The 23,740-nt window shown below is 37.2% G+C and overlaps 2 protein-coding genes across 4 annotated transcripts in view; one reads left to right on the plus strand and one right to left on the minus strand.

Moving 5' to 3' along the window:
• The window catches only part of LOC124157784 (cilia- and flagella-associated protein 57), a 49,257-nt gene extending 33,675 nt beyond the window's left edge, over positions 1-15,582 (plus strand). The window contains exons 14-21 of one of the 3 annotated variants that reach the window (XM_046532798.1): positions 1,346-1,527; positions 2,093-2,243; positions 3,025-3,168; positions 3,411-3,626; positions 7,075-7,254; positions 7,982-8,176; positions 12,554-12,676; positions 15,284-15,582. In XM_046532798.1, coding sequence (XP_046388754.1) covers positions 1,346-1,527; positions 2,093-2,243; positions 3,025-3,168; positions 3,411-3,626; positions 7,075-7,254; positions 7,982-8,176; positions 12,554-12,667 — 1,182 coding nt within the window. In that variant the 3' untranslated portion in view covers positions 12,668-12,676; positions 15,284-15,582. Of the gene's footprint in view, positions 1-1,345; positions 1,528-2,092; positions 2,244-3,024; positions 3,186-3,410; positions 3,627-7,074; positions 7,255-7,981; positions 8,177-12,553; positions 12,977-15,283 lie in introns of those variants that run through there. The other 2 variants (XM_046532797.1, XM_046532799.1) reach the window with 2 other exon arrangements.
• Positions 12,703-23,585, minus strand: LOC124157787 (very-long-chain enoyl-CoA reductase). Its single transcript, XM_046532801.1, has 7 exons — positions 23,488-23,585; positions 23,254-23,401; positions 23,112-23,162; positions 22,507-22,814; positions 22,215-22,431; positions 18,362-18,554; positions 12,703-13,339 (listed from the first exon to the last, which is right to left on the minus strand). The coding sequence occupies exons 2-7, from the start codon at positions 23,257-23,259 to the stop codon at positions 13,212-13,214; spliced, it is 903 nt and encodes a 300-aa protein (XP_046388757.1). The 5' UTR covers positions 23,260-23,401; positions 23,488-23,585; the 3' UTR covers positions 12,703-13,211.
• Positions 23,586-23,740: the final 155 nt, after the last annotated feature.

Below are 23,740 nucleotides of genomic sequence, written 5' to 3' on the forward strand. Positions count from 1 at the left end.
GGTAGATCATGCAAAACACAGCTCGCGCTCTTTCTTCACGACGTTGTAAAATCTGGTGAATCGAAAAGATAAGTTGACGCACTATTTCTAGATTTTAAGAAAGCTTTCGACACTGTACCTCACAACAAACTTTTATACAAATTACAGTCATGCGGATTAAATGAAACAGTTGTAAACTGGAAACTTTCTCAGTGATTGTAAACAAAAAGTAGTTCTTGACGGAATTAGCTCTGATGTAGTAAAAGTTACATCAGGTGTTCCACAAGGAAGTGTAATCGGCCCCCTGTTGTTCATTATATGTATACATTAATGATCTCTGCTCTTGCATTAGCAGTAAAATACGTTTATTTGCTGACGACGCTGTCATCTATCGCGACATTAGTGATCACTCTGGCTATGAAATTCTATCATCGGACTTAAACAACATTCATTTGTGGAGCCAAGAGTGGGGACTCGAACTTAATCTGAGCAAATGCATGACGGTACATTTCTTGCGGAATTCGTCCAACTCTAACCATGTTTATGCAGTGAATGATGTTAACATAAAGGCAACAGACGAAGTGAAGCACCTAGGAGTTACGATAACCTCGAACCTCGCGTGGGGAACACATATAAAGAAAATTTGCGGCATAGCCCTGAAGAAATTAGGATTTGTCAAGCGTATTGTGGAAAGATTTTCGAATGAGAAAGTAAAAGAAAGGTGCTATTTTGTTTGCTCTCGTCCATCCGCACCTTGAATATGCAGCGAGCGTATGGGATCCGGTGCAGAAAGACTTTATCCGCGAACTGGATAAAATACAAAGGAAGGCTGCGTGTTTCGTCAAAAACTGCTACGGGCATACAGACAGTGTTACCCAGATGTTAAGCGAATTAGGCAGGAGCCGCTGGAGAATTGGAGGCTGCGCGCTAGGCTTAGATTGCTTGAACAATTGAGAATAGATATCTTTAAGAGCGACGCAAGAACATAATATTAGAGCCACACTATATTTCCAGGTCCGATAGAAGTGATAAATTAAGAGAGATGTTTTGCCGAACGGATAGATGTGCGAATTCGTTTTTCCCCCCGAACCATAAAGGACTTTATTTAAATGCTAGTCCCAACTTTGTTAGAGCACTTCATTTTTTTTTAGCCGTAAACGGATGGTGTCCTAACACCCCCTGCCACACACCTCTTAGGCGGCTTGCGGGGTATTATGTAGATGTAGATGAAATATATTTTCACTGTTCATCAGAATACCATCTCACTGCATATTTGAATTAACATCGCTTTATTCTCTAATTAAATTTTTTATTGGAAATGGTGTTCTGTTACTGATCTGTGAAATATTCTTTGATAAAATAAAAGCTGCATAAGCAAGCCCTTTGTCGGGCAAAGGAGCATGAAGAAATCAAATCTCAAATTGAAGATGATGTGGACCGTGAAATGGTAGAATTAAAAACAAAATATGAGCGTCTCCTCAAGGAAGAGCGTGACAACAGTATGCATTTGAGAGGGGAAATGGCTGCAATGAAGAAAAGATTAATTAGGTATGTACAAAGGACATATGCTTACAATCTATTTTCCATTGAGATATGATGAGAAAGGCAAGTGATTAAAACAACCATCAAGCCCCCTTTTCCAGAAAGGGCTCAACCAATATGAATGTATTGCACTCGCAATAACTGAAAAGTAGACCACAAGTTAAAAAAGCATTTTAAATTGTAATTTTCGATCATATACCAAAAATAGCTGTCATTATGGCTAAATCTGGCATAATAAAGGGTAATGAAAATGAACTTTGCTCTCATTTCAATTTTTCCAAAACAAACAAATAGATTCAAAGGTCAGTATTTTCACCTGCCAATTTTTTTTCATGTCTGGAGTTTATTGTGCAGAATTCTACAATGAAGTGTTATCTGTTAAAAATTATTTTGTGGAATAACACAGCTAAGAAATAAAAACATGCCTCAGCATCTCATTCAGATATTTTTGGTTAATCAGTAGCTTATTTTGTAATTGCTTTTGGAGATTTATCATGCCAACTTAAGTTTGTGTAAATGATTGGATCTGTCAAAATACAATAAAACCACCATTTTTTGTGTATATTTTCAGTTCACAGAAAGAAATCGATGAGTTAGTTAACCAAGTACAAACATTGCAAGGTGAGCAGCACAAATACAAACAAGCCATTCATGGACTTGAAAAAGATATTACTGACTTGAAGAAGGAAATTCAAGAAAGAGATACAAGTGTTCACCTGAAGGTAAGTATGACTGATAACTACCACATAAATTCAGTTAAGAGACACTCCTTTTTACCAGAAATGTGAGCCATAAATGAGGGTTTGCATCTTCAGATAAATTCCTGGTTGCCCTATTTAGCAATGAATGAACATGGAATAGGCCCCCTGTATGTCCAAAACACATAGCATATCCACAGAAAGCCTGCTGTATCGTTACAAAATTAACTGGGGTCCTTGTTTATGAAAAATGCCTTTCGTATAGTTATTAATGGGGCATTAGCAGAGGGCTTAGATTCTCACTGATAGTGCGTCATCCAATCTCAAGCACCCTGTGATGGAATTAAGAAAAAGTCCAATTTTTTTAAAGATCAAATACACTACAGTATGTTTCGAGATGAATCATAAATCTTTAATTTCAATTAGTTATCACATTTATTATTTTGAATTATCTAATGATACTTATTTTACCACTGCAGGTCTTATAACACTCTTCTCTTTCATTTGTCACCAATTTAATGCGCAAACTATTAAGAGGTGCTTTATTTCTCTCAAGATGAAACTGGCCTTTTAGGACCTAGGGGTCTTGTTATATTCATTAACTTATTTTTCCTTTTCTCTAATAGATCTCCTGTTCTCAGGGCTTGGATCAGGGTTTCATCATCCTAATCTCTCTGGCAACGAAATGATAGGACCCTTTTGGCTGCATTTAAAAAAAATGATTTCTATCACTTCCAAGGTCACTTTCAGGTGGTAAAATCCAGAAATTTGTGATTGATGAAGTTTACTCTTCAACTTTGTACAGGAAACAAGAATTTTTGAATTGAAAAGGAGAAATCAAGAGTTGGAAAAATTCAAATATGTATTAAATTTTAAGATAACTGAATTGAAGAATCAGAAGGAGCCGCGAGAGAGGGAAATTAAGGAGAGGAAGGAGCAAATACAAGATGTAAGTTAGGAAACACAGTGAGTAGTTTTTGTAAAATGTTCTAATGTTAGCATTCAGTTTAATTTTTGGCATGTTGATTCATCTCTCACCATAGTCTCGCTCCAATGTACATCTTAAAAAGGCTTACCTCATGCATGACCTTGAGCGGTTAGTAATGCAGGATTAGATGCTTCAAGGAAGTACCCATGCAACAGGTGCATCAGTTTTTTTTCTATCATTTGTTAAACTCATTTTACTTTCAGATGGAGAGGGAACTGGGAGTACTACAGAATAAAAATGAAATTTTTGAATTGAAGATGAAGTATTACAATGAGAAGTTGGCTGGAATGGAAGCAGAGCTAAAAAATAGAAATATTCATGCTCATACATTGAACACATATTGTCAGCGAATGCAGTGTGACATATATAATGCATCAGGATTTATTCATAATCCGAAAAAACTCAAAGAATTGGTGAAGGTACATAATTACTATCATTTGTCTTTCTTATTAGCTGGCATTTGTTTTTGGACTCATTAGACATCCATTATTAGATACAAAAGGATGAAAATGAATTTAATCCATTATTTGGTAAATTTGACCACTGTTACTGAGCTGTAGTTAATGGGTTTGGCCATTGACTGATTACCTGATGCCAGCAGAGGCAGTCTGGCTAGGTTGGGTGATGGGCAATTACCAAGGGCTCCGACCTTAGGGGTGTCCCACAATGCTTACGTCTATCATAAAGTGTATATGAAAGGTGCAACAAAAAAAGGACTCAGAATACTTGAACCAATGTTTTTTTTTCATTATAAAATTCTTCGTTTTCATTATTTGCTTTGTTTACTATAGTCTTGGTATGAAAAGATAATTTAAATAAGCTCTTATAAAAAATTTTTTTTTAAAACCAGCCTTTATATTTAGATTACAGGGGATGAGCAACGTTTATATATGACACAAAGCAAAAAAACTCAGTGACCCCGAAAAACCAAAAGTGACGTATTAAAAAAGTCACTATATTTATTAAATTTTCAGTGAATGGTAAGCCCCCTATGTTTCAAAATGCCACCCCTATACTTTTAAATGCCTACTATGTGGATATGCTTAAAGTGGATAACTTTTACTGTGGTCGCAAAACACGAAAATCGACCATTTGGAACTTCTTAGATCAAAAACATGTTTTGGGGGGCTATAGATTGACTGGGGGGTGGTTCAAGGGGGGTTGGAGAGAAAAAGTTATATTTTCATGTATTGTCATCGGAAATGAAGAAGTTGCAAAATTTCAGCGTTTTTGCTTCACAGGAAGTGAGTCAAATTTGAGTTACAAGATTTGTACCAGACAAACAGACAAACAAACAGACAGGTTGGTGAGTTGATATAAATGCTGGAAAAAGAAATAAAATAAAGCTGTCAGAAGATCAAAGATAACCTGATGCTTTTTTGAAAGGATTATTCGAAAAGGTTATTTTTTTAGATTGCGGTGCATTTTCATGGAACAAATTCTCAAAATAGGTGATAAAACCATGTTAAGTTACTAAACTTTATTAACTGTGAAATTCTCACTTTTCATATTAATTTTTCTTATGAAATTGCTATTTTTTTATTAACTTTAATCTAGTTTTAAAGAGCCTGAATAGTGTCAAAATCCATTTACAGGCATGAATTTCCTGATATTTTCTGGGGGCCCCCTACCACCACAAGATGTTAGTGACATATTTGCAACAAAAGCATGATATTCATGCGAGCTCAGCTCCGCGCCAATGCACTCAACCAAAATGATGATTTTTGTCTTTTTGGGTTTATTTTAATAATAATAATAATAATAATTTTATTTGTCCAAAAGATCATATATGTATTACAGTGAGCCACAGAATATAGATATAGGACACGTCATGGAAGTTAAGTGAATCATAAAAATGTAACATACTGAACAGTAGATGTAACACTAAACAATGAAAAGGAACAATATGTATTAACATATCCTTGCATGGAAAGTTTAGAAATATATTTTACATGTAGCATATCTAACTGCGATATTCATTTTCTTTTCCACACCTCAGAAATTTAAATCTACTTTTTGGCCATTTAAAAATAATAGAAAGGGTAAAATTTAATTTTAAAAAGCTATTCATAATGCGAAAATGTCGTTATCTCAATAAAAATACAATGAAGTGCACCAATCAAATATTTTGCCCGTGACGAGATGAAGAAGATGGCCATTTTGCCGTTCTCATAGTTTTTCGCGTGCTCTTCTTCACTCACTGAAGCTCTTTCGGCCGTAGAAACCATAAGTTTACCTTTAAACATTGTTTAATGATTTATAGTTGTAGTTGAATAAACAATGAGTAAAACTATACTTGACACGACCCTATGTAGCTTTGGCAGGATTTTATCATCATCACTGGTCAACAATCCTAGGATTGGTTTGACGCAACTCTCCACTCAGTTCTCCTATCAGCTTATCTTTTCACACCTACGTATTTCTTCTCTTTCACATCCTTCTTCTCTTGTTCCATTGATCCATATTTTGTTTGAGGATTTCCTTTTCCATTCTTGCCTTCCACCTGTCCTTCGACGATTGTCTTCATCAGGCCATCATGTCTCAAGATGTGGCCTATAAGGTTGTTCCGTCTTCTTGTTAGGGTTTTCATGAGGCTTCTCTTCTCTCCCACTCTTCTTAGGACTTCCTCGTTACTAACTCGGTCAATCCATTTGATTTTCATCATTCTTCTGTAGCACCACATTTCAAAGGCCTCTATCATTGTTTTCTCCGCTGCGGTCATTGTCCATGCCTCACTTCCTTATAGGAGCATATGTACTCCAAATGTAGGTTCTTATAAATTGTTTCTTTACTTCCATATTTAAGTTTCCCGCTGTAAGCAGGTCTCTCTTTTGGTGGAATGCTCTCTTCGCCTGGGCTATTCTGCTGATAATTTCTTTCTTACTTCTCCCGTCACTAGTTATCTTGCTTCCCAAATAACCGAATTCATCCACCTTGATTAGTTTTTGCTTCCCTATTTTAATGTTAGTCTTCAGGATTTTATATAAATCCTTATAGTTCAGCATTCTACCTTTTTTGTGGCGATAATAGGCTGTGCTAAAGAGTAGTGGCATCAGGTGGATTGGTTGAGTTACAAGTAGCAACCAGCGGAGGCTATGATTGGGAGGAAAATGCCAGCCACTGATGGCCACCACTATCTAAAACCACTGAAGCACCTCAAAAATTATTTTTCAATGCCAGTAATATGTTTTACAGCGCAAGATTTTGTTATGTTGTGTAAATCAGGGACTTGCTCTTCAGATCAAACCAAATAATTTTTTTTTCAAAGACGTGCATCTTGCAAAATTTACAAAAATTCACAATAAATGAGTAAAAAGTAGCTGAAAAGAGTCATCTTATGGTCAAATTACAATTGAAGCGAGAAATGAATGCCGATTTCTAGTAAGGATAACTTCGATTGCCATAGGTACCAATTTTGGTTACAATATGCTGGTACAAGTGTATATTATTTATTTTTCAAAATACCTGGGAGCACTTTTCATCACCTTAACCTACTAGACCCTTTGAATGAATAGCATGTATTTGCTGCAGTTACTATATACACAGATAATTCATATTGTCCTTTAATACTATCATATAAGTCTCTGGGGAGGGCATACCTCCTATCATGCACAACATTTCCATGTAGTTATTATTTCAACTACAGAAATGCATTCCAAACGTTCCCATTGGCTGATGGTTTTCACATTTCCATGAATTTGGTGCTTTTAGCCAACTCAAATGATTGCTATTTCAAGTACTTTAATCCCCTATGACATTGCTATACACTTATAGTGAAATTTATGTTTATATGTTCATGAAGCCCTTATTAACCTTTTGATTGAAAACATGGCTTTAAAAGGGAAAATTCCAATTCTTTTTTTTCAGCAACTGAATATGAAGTATAATAAAGATAAAGCTATCATTAAGGCCAAAGAAGAAGATGAAGGAGCTTCAATTGAATTTCAGCGACAACGTGAACACCTTGAGAGAACGATCGCTACTTTGAGAAGCCAGTTGCAAAAAGAAACTGAAAGGAGCAGGAGGAATCATTTTCATCTTGTTGGAGTGAGTGTGGAGCATGGAATGAAATATTTAAATAACTTCAAATTCATGAGCTCATTCAGTTTTAACGCAAGTTTTAAATATGAGTCTACCATATTTTATCATCATCTAAGTTTTTTCATGAGTCTACCATCTTTTTGAACATAAATCCAGTAGACAGTGTTCAGGAGTGATGTGTTGAGAGAGTGTTTTTTTTTCTTAGCACTAGTTATCGTTTTTATTTTTTTCTTCTGTATTATTCAGATATTTTTATAAAGAAATTTTGAAGGAGGCAAATTGAATGCCATGGAGTATGAACTCAGACTGCCGCTTTTGCGCTTATACTCGACCTCCACTATGCATACAGAGGACCTCCTTTTTAAAGGAAGCTGTTTGATGGTTACATTTAGAGGGCATATGTATGAGGAGGGGAGGTTTTCTGGTCTGAGCTAGCTGGGAAACCTCTTACCTTGTCATCATTTTTCCGGTTTTATCAAATTTATTTTATGAAAGTTTAATTGCTATTCTATAAAAAAGTAAGTTTAGTTGAAAAATCCTGCATTTTTCTCCATGAAGTATGTAACACTACTGCGGATTTAAAGAGTCATTAGTTTAATTTTCTGCTTTTGAGTGATGAAGTTCAAAAAATTAAATTCAGGAAACAAATCAAACATTGTAATTTTGGCAATGATTCAGTTGAAAATTTGTTGTATCTATGCAAGTCTTTTTTATGGATAAAATAATCCTACAGGAAAACTCAGCATTGATCACAGAAATGAATAAGATGCAGTTTGAGTTGAAGGCAGCCCTAAAACATATACAAGAAATAGAAACCATTGTTGGTTTGACTGGAAAGAGTGAAAGTATAAATGAGGCACAAATGAAGTTCAAGGCAGCTCTTACGACAAATGAGGAAATACATGAGTCCTACGCTAAGAGAATTGAGGTTAGTAGTATGAATGACAATGTACATATGGGCATTATATTAATTGTATTTGGATTATCATAGGTTGAAGTTGGATATATGTATGTAAAGCAGTGTGTATCAGGGGCGGTCTGGCCACATCAGCGATCGCCGAAGGCCCCGAGCTTAGGGGGGGCCCCACATTGCTCACACATGTCATGAAAGGTGTTACAGGAAGAAGACTCAGATTCCTTAAACCAAAGTTTTTTGCTACGATAAAATTCTACGTTATACCTAAATAGTTCCTTAATTTACAACATACTCAGTGTAAAAATATTAGGTAAAAATAAATAGAGGTGTCAGAAAATAAGAGAGAACCTGATGCTTTTGGAAAGGGTTAGTCAAAAAGATTAAATTATAGGTTTTTTAGACTTCAGTGCAGTTTCAAGGAAAAAATTCATGAAATAGATAATAAAACCATAATATATTTTTAACTTTGTAAGCTGAGAAATGCTCACTTTTCATAGTATTTTTCTTACAAAATTGCAATTTTGATTTATCTATTATGAAGTTTTTAGGAACCAGAATAGCACCAAAATCCATTTTCATCCACGCAATTTCCTAAAAAAATTTCGGGGGAGGCCCTTTGCATCCCCTGGTAAAAAGGGCCCCCATAGACCCCAGATGGCCCCTTATCAGTAGGAAGAAATTATGTGCATAGTTAAAGAAAAAACTATAAATAGTAATTATTCCTACTCAATGCTTCTATATTGACTAGGAAATTTTATTTGCTTTGCTTGTTGGGTATCTATTTTCCAATTTTTCTCAAATCACTAATTTCCTATGAAAAATTTAGCATCCTCAGTCCCGAGTGTAGTTTAGATGTACGTTGATTTATTTTGTCTTCCTTATGTACTCTTATGACAATTATGTCCATTAATCAAGTAAAAGTGATTGAATTTTTTTATAAGAATTACTCATACAACATTATTACTTTTCAGAAAAAAATGTATCTCTAAATCTACTCTTTAATCGTCTTGTGTAATTGTAGCATCAAAGTAGCCTGTTGACCCATTGCTCTATTAAGATTTTTTATGAAGCCATACATGTCCATCCTTGACATCTCTTTGCACCTTTAACCCTTAGGTGCACGCTAAGCGCGGATTTTGCCGCATTTTTCAAAAATTCGAAATAGCACGTTTATTGTGCATGGATCACTGGTGGTACACTTTGGTATTCTATTTCTGTACTTTTCCCTCTACCAAGAACATATGTTTGCGTCAATGTGACGACCAACTATTGCATTAGAATCTTACAAAGTGAGAACGACGACAACTTTGTGTGATATGCCGCTAGATGGCGGTCACACGATACTAAGGAACTTCTGATAATCTGTCGCTACCGTAAAACTTGGAAGCAAAATTCTTATTTCAATAATATGTTAATATGTTGTTTTGTATTTATTATATTTTTTGTGAGCATCTGCATTATTATTTTGCTATTATTATTATTTGTAAAATTTATCTCAACCTCAAACCACAAGTCGTAATTTAAAAATGTCATCTTCGTACCTAAATATGAATTACATTGGTGTAAAAATGCATTATTTACACTTTACTAGAGACCGAAAAATTAGTTATGAACGCTTTTTATTCCACCTGCATCAAAAAATGTCATGAATGTCATTACAGAGACAGTGATGGTCAATAAGGATGAAAAAATTAATTTTATTTATACAGTTTGATATTTTTATAATTTTAATGATTGCATTAACATTTTGGCATATCCATTTCCTTTTTTTGTGTGTGTTTTTTGACTTGATAATGTATAGATTATCGTCTGCAATTCCTTTAGAAAAATTACTCTAAGTATTTATCAAGAAATTTGCATATAATTATGCGGTATTTTTGTTTATAAATGAATGGAAAAAATGTTTAAAGTGCTTTTATTTATTAAAAGTTACCCAAATACGTTAAAACACCCTCAAATTTGAATGTATGTTAGGGAAAATCAAAAATGTAAAAGTGCGGCAAAAAAGCCGCAAGCGTGCACTGGTGCTATACTTGTAGGTGCGTGCACCTAAGGGTTAACCTTTCCTCGTATTGCATTGTCAAAATTCTCGTGGCTAGAGGAGTAGGATTTTGACTTGCATTGCTGATATTTCAGCAAGCTCTGCCCTTATGTCTCTCTATGATTGCATGTCAATTGTAAATTATTTACTCTAGATATTGTGTGAATTTCCTTTAAGCTGGTCCCTTCACTGCCGGATTTAATTCTAATTTGAATCATGTTTTCATTCAAGTTTATATTTTCCTTCAAAACTGGTGTCATGAAACTAGTGCGAGCCATCATCTGGGATGTCTGGGGCCTGTTGAGTGGTCTTAGAGGGGAGAAAAGTGTCATAAGGGAAGTCTTAAGGGTTAATGGGAGAGGGAAAGCAGATTTTGGGAAATGTGCGATGCAGTTTGTATCCTGTGGCATTAAGTTTCTGCCGATAGTAGTTCCATCTCTTTGGGAAGATTCATACAATATGCCTGTTGTATTTTGCCTTAAAGTGATCCCTATCTATAAAAACAACGAGAACAGTTGTATCACTCATATTGCCAAACAGGTCATCTCTTCGCTCTGAATGCAGCCATATTCTCATTCATCTTTTCCTAGTTGGAACAGTCACTAAAACTTATTTTGTGAATTTTCATGTGTGTTGGTACTTAGGGGAACAATACACCCTTAGCGTTTTGTTGGCAGGGTGGTGATCTTTCTTTCAAGAACCAAATTTTCAGGGTGGCCGAAAAAATCATGTATTCCAGCTTGTGTCACAATGGGTGCTTTCCATTCATCAACACACGTCAACATAAGTCGACTTGCATTGCGGTTTTAGTGTTCCATTCTGTGTGTCGCCGACTGTTGTGCCAGAGGTCAATAAACGATTACGTGCAGGAATTGGAGAGTTATCAACAGTTTCTGTGAGTCGACACAAGAGGCATGAATGGAAAGCACCCAATCCAGTCAGCCTGGCTGTCCAAAAAGTGATATCACCATCATTTACAAATGGTGCTGATGTGTTTTAACTACTCCATTACAGGGAAAAAATTTCCAAAGGTATTTGTGAGGCATTGCATGAAAATATTTAATCAACCACATAGTTTTAATTAGTGAAAAGCAGTAAACATAGAAGAATTTAAAAAAAAAAGCGTAATGTGATAACTTCAACTCTGAGTTGTTGTGAAGGTTTTCCCTTCAACATGCTGGGGAGGACCTGTTGGAGGTGAAAGTTGATCTAATTACCTTTGGTCAGACTGTAGTGAAAGGAATTCTCTGATTTGGATGACAATAGGGTAGTTTCCTTCATCAAAGAAAACGAAAGGCAATAATTGCGATTCGTTACCCACCATTAGTGTATTCATAATATACAAATTATTTCGTTTTATAAATGCCGGTGTAGACGAATGGCAATGGTCCATTTTTATCCTCATTTGAAAAGGGCCAGATTGGCGCCCATGCGATGCCACTCCACGTGACGTCACAGGGACCTAGTTTCTATAGGAGAAGATAGGAGTTATACGTCGTCTGAGGTTACCAATGCATGCATGAGGCGCAGAGCTCAGGGAAACATGTCTTAATAATCACTTATTCAAACTGGCTAAGGTCTGAAAGTTTTCCTCGTTTGATAAGGTATTAATAATCCTTATTTAAGCCAAGCGCTACCAGGCGGCAGGGCACTAGGCTACCCGCTGGCAGCCTGCGACGTATCAGCGCTAAGCCTCGCCTCAAGGTCACCTCACCGGGCGGAGGGGGAACCAGAAATATGACGTACGGAGAGATTTCCCATCATTCCTACTAACGCGTCGCGTTTTTGCGCGCTTGAAAATTTTCACTTTTCATTTAATCGCGAAAAATAGATATTATCATTTAAAAATCTAAAAGCGTGAGATACGTACTCCAGGAGTAATAATCTTTCGATTAAGGCAATAAAAAAATAATAGGAAACCACCCTATTAGCATAGTTACCGTATTCCTCCGAATATAGTCCCCCCCCCCTGATTTTGAGGCTTTAGTTTCGGGAAAAGTTAAAAAAAAATGTTTTTGAATATAGTTTCCCCCTTTACTTTTACCATGGGCATTTTTTGAAAAAAAAGGGGGGACTATATTCAGACATATACAGTACTTAGTTTAATTTTGCAACCCATAAGGTATAAATACAAGCCAGATAAAATATTAGGTATTTTTTATTTTTTTAATGGGTAATTTTTCTTTTGCCATTTAAAAACTTTCCTAGTGCTCAGTGTGCAATGTCATTACTGTTAAATTGTAATGAAAACTGTTCATTATCCCACTACCGCTAGCATGATTTAGATAAATATAGAATTTGAGTCATCCATACGAGCATGGAGGTAATGGTAGTAAATATAATTTCAGCACTTAGAACAGATCATTGAAGTCCAGAAAGAAGAATTGGATCGAACGTCATCCAAACTGAGCCATTTTGAGCAGGTTGCAGCAAAACCAGGGAGATCTTCATCTACTTCTTAAGGGAGGAAGGTATTTAAAATAATTTTCTTCAGTGCTGAGGTAAAAACCAACTATTTAATGAAATTATAACCTTTGATATAAATGTAAAACAACTCCTAAATAGGAGGATAACAATAAAATAAAATATTTTGTAACCAGTCTTAGTAAAACCTAATGCAATAACCAAAATTGAGCAGAGGCAATTTCAGGAATGTGCCATATTTTGGATGAGATTACTTGGAAGTACAAGCCCTCATGTGGTCCAACACCATATTAGCCAAGCACCACCTTTTTCCCTAAAGTCATACAAATCAAATATTTTGATGTCACTGGAAACAACGAAAAATTGAATACAGGTATTATAATGTCCTATTAAACCAAATACTTGCAAAACAACAATATGGCGCACCACTAAACATTAATGGCTGCTTGTTTATAACAATTGATCAGATGCTCAAATTGAAACTTAAAAAATCCACATTGATTGAAAGACATTCCACTGCATTTGTTAGAATTTCGTTTTTCAATCAGTTGTTGATGGCAAACCGAAATATTTTTGGAATACTTAGAGAAGGAAAGGAATGATGGACTTCCTGCTCCTGGGATAGTTGGGAAATTCCTTTTTGTATGCTCGATGTTTGCCAAGGGCCCACACAGTCATCTGATACATTCCAGCAAGGGCAAAGATGCCCGCTGAAAAAAAAAAATGCCATGTAAAATTTACCAGTTTTTCACTTCTAGTAAATGTAAATTCATAATAACCAATGTTTAACATTTTTTCACGAGCTAGGGTACATAAATAATTTTCACAAGTCTGTGTTCCTGTGCCATCTATACAATTTACCATCCTTAAAAAAATAGTAATAATTTTTCCTTAGCCATCATTACTTTATAGATAAAACAAGTCATAGTTCATGCAGAATGAAATAATCACTAAATTGCTTTAGAATGAATCAAAGAATTATTTTTTCTGTCCCTCTGAGTGATAGCTTTTCAGGCATCAATGATATGCTCATTCCACCTAGCATTTTCTGAATCTCAAAGTCATTTCCACTGTCCCTTTTCTGACTATGGCTATTTGAATGACTACCTCAGAATATTTCTTAAGGCAATAAATAGCCTGATGATTTGGGTAGAACACTTCTTCCACTTTGAAAAATTTATGAATGTTTTAAGCAGCCATTATACTGCAGGATACTCTTTCTCTTTTTTACTGATACTTTTCCCCTTCAATTTTGATATTAATCAGTGGTTAGAAAAAATGATGGTGGATGGCAGAACTTTGTGAAACTCTGTTTAAAAGATGATTTAATACATCACTTTGGTAATGTTTCACTGACTCATAACCCCATTATTACTAACACCAGAAATATCAGCCAGTAGATTTCTTGACCAGGAAGACAAATGCTGGAAATAACAGTAAGAGATTTTCCTACACAAGCAAACGAATGCCATATATATACAGCACCATGCACTACCCCTACTGTGATGGTCGCAGCAACTTATGATGGTCTTAGTTTAGGGACCCAATGCAGTGGGGGCCAGGCCTTACCCTCGAAATTCGAGAGCAGACGCCTGAACCCCTCGTCTTACAATATCCCTCTTTGTGGTAAAGGGCCGCAGTCATACGATTGCATGTTCAGGCATTTTGCAAACTAATTATTCTTTGCTTTCTCAAAAAATTTAAACTAAGAATTGAATTCTTTCTCTCTTGAGCAGTATTTAGAATCGTTAAACGAGATTCAACCGTAAAAATTAACTGATATCTCCATTTCAGGAGAAACATTAAAATTATCGATGCATTACTTCCATTAATATTGTCGTGAGCCGACTGGTTACTATTGGTCTTAAATCAAATACCATTTCTTTTCCCTCAGTCAGTCGCTTTCTACATCTTTTCCAGTCGTATCTTTCACGACACTCCCTTAATTAATCCTACTGCCAATATACAGACACACATTAAGGGACCAACAGTTTTTCCTCTTATTCTCGCCTTGCAGTTTCTCCATCTTAACCATTATTTCTGCTATCTTCCTTAAATGCGGTCGGCACTACCCGCCTTGATGACCACATAAGTTCCACTTTCAACTTCCAGAAAACTTAACTTAGAGGTTAAAAAAACTAAACTAAGTCCAGTCCAGTCTAACTCCTTCATCTCGTCTGACATTGTCCCGCTAAATGCCGATTTGGAGGCAGTTACTAATTCTTCCCATCTACCGTGAAGAGAACCAGATTCGACATCATACGCTGGTAGGGCTTGCAACCATCTTTGGGCTGTGCCTTCCATAAAGCAAGGAAAAAGACGTATTCTCACGTCCAATGACCAAATATTGGCTGAAGAAATTTTGTTGAACGTAGACCAGTGTTAAGTCCTACCAGCATATGATGTTGAATCTGGTACTCTTCGTGGTACATTGGAGGAATTAGTTACTGCCTTCAAATCTGCGTTTGAGGGGACAATGTTAGACGAGATGAAAGCCCACCAATTAAATGCCCTCAGATAGCCCTCAAATGGAGGGTCCACCGAGGAATGTCTAAAATGGCTCCCAATTCAATTAAGGTTTCTAATCCCAAGACTAACGGAAATCGAAGGTAGGTTTCCACCGACCCCCAGTTTTCCGTCTCCTCCATCCCAAGGGTGAGTGAAAAGCGGACCACAGCACCCGCAGAGGGATCAGGTAGCAGGCTACCGGATATCAGGGACCAGGCGGATGCAAAGTTCAAGGGGATAGCGGGAAGGTGGTTGCCGTTCACCGGCCTGGAAATAAAAATCCTACATTCGCCTGGGTGCCTTGGATCGCCAAATCTTGGACGCACCCTTCGTGAGACTCCTTGTTTACTCCTGACCACCTGTAACATCATGTTCTTCGACGAGTAAGCCGAAAACCTCTATTATGTATTTCATTTATATGAATTAAATGGATTTTACTTAAGAATGGGTGTGTACTTCTTTTCTGTGACCGCCTATGAGATATGAAGACCCTGATCATCTGAGCTACACACCTTTTCTGAGTCGTTTGGTACACGACAATATTGATGGTAAAGCTTCATTTAAAATTACAGAAAAATACAAGGAATTCAATTAAAAGTCTGCAATTTAAGAGCAAGAAACAATTATCCATGTAGCTAATACATTTAGACAAATCATAAGTTGACTGTGAACCAATGATGCTGGGAGGGTCTTTATCTCCAAAAAGAGAGAGCCTAACTACCCTTAGAGTCCGAGATAATGCAGAGTCCCTGCAAAGCAAGGATAGCAAGTGAACTGAAACAAATACAGAAGACACTCGTTAATACGAACAACATTATTACAAAGTTCTTGTAATTATGAAGCAAATCCTTGGTCCTGACGAAAAGGCCAATCCAAGCTATAGTAAAAGAAACGTTATCACGACGTTTTCGTTTTTACGAAATTACAACCTCAGTCCCAGTCCAGGCCGTAACACAATATACTTTACTGTTAAGTTCCATGAATAAGCAATGGCATTCAGGTGGATATACACTATGCTAAGTTCTAATAATCACACCACGTTTAAGTTCTTCTCGTGTACTGTGCCCAAGATCGTCAATTATTGTTCTATATTCAGTACACATGAAAAATCCTATGAAAAGCTTCATTCCTGTGGAGTCATGGTGACCCACTCATAACCACTTGTAAATTGGAATTACAGTTAGTCCTTTTCTAACGCACATTCGATTTATGAACTTTCAGAGACACAAACATTCAAAAATTTCGAATTTGGTGCCTTTCAATTTGGTTGACGCTAAGCAGGGTGGCAAAGAGGAATTTTCACTTAGGGCACAATCTGAACAAAGTATCATTGAATCCGGTGTTAATTTAAGAACTGTTCAGCACTTACCCCATTCTTCCTTACCGCAGGGAACTGCGGAGCTATTTTTTCAGCTCCAGATGCGTCGTGCACCCAACTAGATCAGTTTGTCACAATCGTGATTTAGCAAAAAATGTGATTCAGTGTTGCATTCCGCAGGATAACCATACTCCTTGATTCCTAGCATACAGTCAGGCCGGTGAGAGTTGTTCGATGATACCACAATAGGAGGGGTGGAAAACCCAATGCCAACACGGTTTGCAGCCAATCGATGTCCTCCAAATGCATCCCACACCCTCGCTAAGTCATACCACGTCATCAAATGCATATGGAGCACTGAAATAAGCCCGATCCACCAAAACAAGCCCTTTCTTCACTTCACAAATTAGTTTCAACCGAAAGTAGTTATGACTCAGATTTCATTTCGACCCTGAGTTTAACTCCCCAGCTTTAAATCCATATCGTTTCCTCTCTACATTTCGCTCCTGGGAACTAAACTATTGAAATTTTACTGCTTTTGACTTTCGTTCAGTTTCACTTGCCGTTTCTGCTGCTGAGAGGGGTCGCAGGAGCTGAGCACGTGCGATTTCCTGAGTCCCTTCTTAACGGATGTCCTGCAAAAATGCTCCATATAGAGGGGACGGAAGTGCCATTTGGGGCTCAATCCAACAGTCATACTACAGAAAGAACTCCACTGTCTCGATAGGGCTAATTATACCATTTCAAGTTGCAGCTGAGCTTCAATCATTATCAAGACCTTATGACTTTTGTCATTAATTATTCAAGGCACTAACAACAAACTGGCCGACAACACACCTGCTATAGCATGTAAAGCATGAACATTCCACAGGGGTGAATTGACTGGGATACACACCCAACTCTTCCGAATCCGTGCCAGGTGTTTCACCATTTAGGTATCAAGGCATCTTCTTCTGTGGAGTTTTTGTGACTTTTGAGGACAATGCTTAAAGGCTGCATATTTTTTGTGCAGGGTGCCACAGTCATCATGCCAAAAACTTACAAATATTACAATTTCACCTATGAAATTATTCAAGTCAATAACCGTGGACAAGCCAGCTAACTCAATAAAGTCATCCACAAGTGCTTGTACAGAACAAAAATTCCACCGAGGAGAAATAAATGTCTTGATTGGGGTTTAAACCTGGATCTTGAATTCATGCCGGGGGTTTAAAAACCTACATATCTCCTTCCTCTGTGGAGTTTTGTTGACTTCACACTACAAGGTGATTCACACTGATAGACATTCATAGACATGGATTTGTAGACAGAATACACAATAATGCAACTTCGTCTCATGGAAGCTTCCATTTGACAAATTGAAATCAGTGATCCTTCTACCTAATCACAAGTACATGCTGTACTAAGGGAAACAGCAATAGGCAACGATGTTAAGCATAAATTATCACATTATCACTGGTAAATACTCTCAAATAGTAGCAGGGATTGTACAGCACAGGAAGGAGAGGGGGAATTGGAGGAAATACTTTAAAAGAGTAAGCTGTTACCATGGCTTTATCACTCTTCCAAACAAAAGAGGACTTCATAGAATATGATCCCCCAAAATTGTCACCACTGCTTTTTATTCTTAAAATGGATGTAGTATGCCAATCCTCTTAAGAGTTATTTTTTAATTTTTTTATGAATACAACCAATATTTTATTACCAGTAAATAAAATAGCTTTGTTTGGGATGTAAATCACCACCAAGGTCTTACTGAAAAATATTGGCACTGAATGCAATTGTCTTTCACACTGCCAGCAAAGAAAAACTTACCTATCTCTAGCAATTAACATAGGATTATCAATAAAGGCTAATAATTATCTAGCCTGTAAGGAGTTTATTTAAACCAGAATGGCATACACACCTGGTAAACACTGTGTCATTACAGTGAATGATACCCAAGATCCAAATTCATAGGTATAGTTAGGGCAGGACACAAAGTTGAAAAGCCATGTAAAAGGATTTCCTGTAGCGGTGGGAATCTTGCGAACTGTTGTCCCAGCTGGTCTCAAATTTCTTAGAGCCAAATGAATACTCAAGTTGCCAAGTTCACAAAACTATAAGGAATATAAAATATTGTTAGTACCATAATTTACCAAAATGATATTTTCTCTGAAGGCTTCACAGCAAGAGTTTTGTTTAGACTATACCAGCACCCATAAAAGGCAGTAACCTTCAATATTCATTAGCCCGCTTTCTAAGATTAACGAATAAAAAAACCTTAAATATGAATTAGAATATATGTACTTTCATTCGGCCTAAAATAAGACTGTTGAAAGTGATAGGAATACAACACAAAATATGTAGACGAGTATAATTGTCTATTAAGTTTTCTCTTGGATATATCCCTACCATAATCATGGCACATAAATCTTAAGTCTATGGGTCTCGAAGTTGGAACTGGTAGCATGCAACAGCAACCTCAGCTGGTTCTGAGTTTAATTCCTAGGCAGCCCACATTTATCCTTGATTTACGGCTTTAAACATTCCTAATCACCAAGGACAGTTGCCATGTTGCAAAATGTGTTCCATCCTTTAATTTCCTCTCCCTTTGATTTGAATTGAAAAATTTACTCACCATATTATGTTTTTAGATGCATAATTAGAAAGCATACAAATTAAACACTAGTGGCTTAAGCTAGGGAACTTAATATTCTTATTGCTGCAGGCCAATATATCAGCCTATAGATTTCGGACAAGTGTGGAGGGCCAGTATGCCACAAATGCATTGTTAAATTTTATGGCACTATATTATTATTAATGCATAGAGTCTGTTATTTTAGATTGCATCAAGGACTAATGGAGAGCTTTCATCACCCAAACACACCTTTTTGGTGACGATAACGTCGTTGTACTAGTATTGCCACTGCTCCTTATACTCCAGCAAATTTCTAAGCAGGCAATCACCTTGCTTTGACTTATCCGATTGCTACTCCCTCTCTGCTTCCAATTCCCCACTGAACTACCTTCACTTCCACTTCCCCTCCCATTTGATCTTGGGTGGTCGAGGTGACAATACCAGTATCGAAATTATCTTGTTCTCTTGCGTTTTTTCCACTACAAGCAAGGACTAGACAATAATTTCACAATTGCATTATTAAAAATGCATTTAACCCTTTCGCTGCTGTTCAATCTCCGAAAACCAACTCCTCACATGCGGCGAAAATGTTAAAATGCGTTTCCTGGGCCCATGGAGCAGGTACTTCCAGGATGGGTGCGGTACACCCTCCGAAGGGTCGCTAATCCGCGGCCCTATCCTTGACGAGCTCACCCAAGCAGGACCGTCTCTTCGACCCTACCAGCGGGGGGCCTACCTCCCGAAAAGGGACCACTCTGACTGCAATTTGAAAATCAATCACTCAATCCAATCATCAAAAAATGATTGTTTTCATCCCAATCCTGCCAATCAAGCATGTCTTTCAACCGTGTTTCTACGATGAAAAATAACGATTTTGTTAACTTTTCTAGAAACGTGGCTGCGGACAACCGGAAAAATTGCCATTTTAGCAAAGTTAACAAAACCGTTATTTTTCATCGCAGAAACACGATTCAAAGACGTACTTGATTGCATGATTGGCAGGAGTGCGATGAAAACAATAAGTTTTTGATGATCGTATTGAGTGATTGATTTTCAAATTGCAGTCAGAGCCGTCACTTTTCGGGAGGTAGGCTGCCTGCTCGTAGGGTCGAGGAGACGGTCCTGCGTGGGTGAGCTGGTTGAGGATAGGGCCGCGGATTAGCAACCCTTCGAAGTGCTGACCGCATGGCAGGGAGGAAGAAAAAGTACGTCCACAGCAGTCTGCCGTGCGGACGTACTAGATACATCCACAGCAGTGAAAGGGTTAAAGATTGTATATAATATTTTCTTAATTTATGACTGATTATTGATTGAATAAATTTTCTAAAATTAATCTGGTTTTTTTTTTTGGCCACTCGCTCTTATCTGCATTCCTAGCGCAGATGTCGAAGTAAACTTGACACATTCCTTGTTGGAAAGTATTTATTTATTTATTCTCATACCTACGAACACAGTGCATATTGGCCTTTACATCAGTGTTTTTCAGCAATTTAACAATTACACATGCACAAACATCCATGTCCTGGGTGGGGGCAACCTGCCCGAGCGAGACTTGAACCTATGAAAGTTTGGCAGGTGAGGACTTTACCCTGTCCCCACCGAGGCCACCAAAGAAAGAAAATAATTACGTTTTACGAAAGGAATTCTGATGGAAACAATAAGTCTTATGTTTCCTTGCATTTAAGTGTGATAATTCTGGTGTTTCTGCTTCCAATTTAATCTTTCAAGGAGATCGTGGGAAACATCGAAGGGTGAAATTAATGCATAGGTGAACAAATCACTAATGATTAGGAGTTTACTGTAAATAAGGTAAAACCTGCACCTCGATGTTAAAAAAAAAATAGCTTCCTACTCCAACTACATCGCAAAATTCACGGTTTTTTCCAGGTTTTCACGGTCTAAATGTCATCAAATTCACGGTGTGTTGATAACGCATTTTAGGCAGAAATATTGATCACCTAACAATCATCGGCCGCACTAAACTAACTAAAAATGTAACAAACGCTACTGATGCCTTGAATGCAAACGCAGCAATGAAAGTGCTCTCTTATGATGTCACCTATCATTAGCAAAATTCAGGTCCGGCTAAAGGGTGTGAGTGGGAAAATGGAGGGAGCAGGGTGGCAGGGAAGTGAAGAAGTGCCTGATTTTTTTGACAGAGTTAATGTCTTCCAATCGCAGGCTTAAGGTCAATGTGCTGTCTTGGTACATGGACCAATTAATAATTGCGCTTTGAATACACGGGTGTAGATAAATGTGTCCGGACTGTATCTGCACGTGACTCCACTTTGAATAATGATCGAAAGATAGATTTTTCTTTTAATCCGCCAATCGTAGCTCTACAAATAGGTTTGAGAAATTACTAAGGTTTCATGGCAAAATTCACGGCTATTTCCAGGTTTTTTTCACGGTAGATGAAATTCACGGTTTTAAGGTTTTCACGGTTGAGTGGAAACCCTGTACAAAATGTTTTTTTTTTCTTATTGTTTGACATTTCATTTAACTGCCCACAGAATTTCTCTCAATAACGGCCAAGGAAGATGGTTAGCACAAAGAGAGTTACACTTGGCAAAGTAACACTTTAACAATCATTCAATCTGGGCTTTAATTAGAGCCCAAAAATTGATCCTGTGGGTAAATTTAATGAAATTTAGAGCAATCACTTAAGCTGTGATGTACTTCCTATTTACTTCTTCCGAAAATTACTATTACTGAAAGACATTATCCATGCATAACAATAATTAGTCCTTCACATAAATACATTACAGGGAATAGCGGTCATGTGGATAGCACTGGTATAGGTCCACAGACAATGGGAACAAAATATTCCCGGATATTTGAAGTCTGTTCACATTCAACTACTTCCTTGAATAGTAGAACCGATAGGCTGTTGACATGACAATAATTGAGACACGACGTGATATCTTGGAATTACAACTACCTGTGACGCAGATCAAATTATATGTCTCGCTTTTGACGGGCGTAGATGGTACCACTGATTGGACATAGTAAGGTATGACTTCACTTTACATTGTTTCACCTACAGTTATTTCAGAATAGGAACAGAAAGAATCACAGAACTGCAGAACACATGCTAAAATCAGTCTTAAGAAAAGTTTAAGTAGAATATTTGACTTACAAGAAAGGCTGCAAGACCTCCAAACATCTGCTTAGAACAAGGGGATGTGTAGAGAGGGTGGTTAATGTGGTAAGCCACGTATGCAGTGAAAAGCCAGTAGTATGCTGAATTACGGAAGAGATTCGCCAGAGGCATAGTGGCATGAGAAAAGCGGTGTACAAATAATGTTTCCAGCAGCCGCTTAGCGTAGTGAAAACTCCAGCAACCAGCAGCAATACTGTAAAATGATTTACAAATAAAATACTGACATATAGAGAAGACATATACATCCAAACACTTAAAAAAAACATACTGTGCTGTGAGGGCCATTGGTTTCTCGGGAGCTCCATCACCATAGAATAACCACGGCCTTTGATACATCCATAAGTAAACAACCAAAGGACCAGCATATTCCACTAAAAATACTGTCTTCCACCCAATTTGAGGACCCAGATCTTTAACATATATGCGACCTTGAACACCAGAGGATTGTAATGTGCTGTCATCCTTCAGTCCTTTCCCTTTGGCTTCCAAACGGAGTTCTAACCTATCTGGCTTGTATGATTTCTTCAATTTGTGTATCTCCTTCTTAATCTCCTTCACTGTTGTAGATGGACTTATCTGAAACAGATACATTTCAAGTCTTGCTTATAGGACTATAAGGTGCCGTCGACAATTCATTTAACTTTGTGTGGTTCAGTTCGATGTGCAAAAAAATTTTCAGTGGAATATAAAACACAAATTAAAATGCAGAAGCAAGAAATGAGCTACGGATTGAAAGAATTTTCTCAAGTAAAACCTTTTCATTAACAATGCCACTCTCAACCGCATTACACCGGGCGCACAAATATCACCGGTAAGAGTAGCAGATGACAAACTATTGATTATCGCGACTGATAAATAGATTTAAGCACTCACATTCTTTAAGGTCCCAATAGGTTTTGCATTGGATGTGCTGACGAGCTCAAGCTACAAGAAGATAAGAAAAAAATTGATACCAACAATCGCTTTTGTTTACCATCACATATGTTATCTAGATAAACTATTAGAGATCACTTGCCTCCATTTTTCTTAGACAATTTCACAATTAATAATAATCGTGCCACCAGTATACCACCTCAGCGTTTTCTTGAGTTTCAAACCGAGAAGCGTCCCTGAGTTTCACCAACACTCCCCGTGGTAGTAGTGTAATTGTCGCCTCCGTAATCCTTGCGGAGAATTGGTAAATTAATCTTATACTCTGGCGTACAAGCCAAGTTATTCCCTGATTGAGACCTTTAACAAATTACATTACCGATGAGAGAGCATATTATTTCCTCTTCCCAAGATTCCAACTTGATTTTTCAATTAAAATTATAATCTTCGATCCACTCCGTTACCATGCGATACGTCATCAGGGTTTTCATCTTTTCTATATTTGTTTTGACTGTGACTCAGTGAATTGAAACCTTACAACTACATCCGCTAGATGGCATGAAAGAGGTTATTCTCATTTCTGAAGTTCTGGAAGGGAGCCAGCTTCTAGAAACTTCCGGAATGCTACAGAA

The sequence above is a fragment of the Ischnura elegans genome, chromosome 4, assembly GCF_921293095.1.
Source record: "Ischnura elegans chromosome 4, ioIscEleg1.1, whole genome shotgun sequence".
NCBI lineage: Eukaryota > Metazoa > Arthropoda > Insecta > Odonata > Coenagrionidae > Ischnura > Ischnura elegans.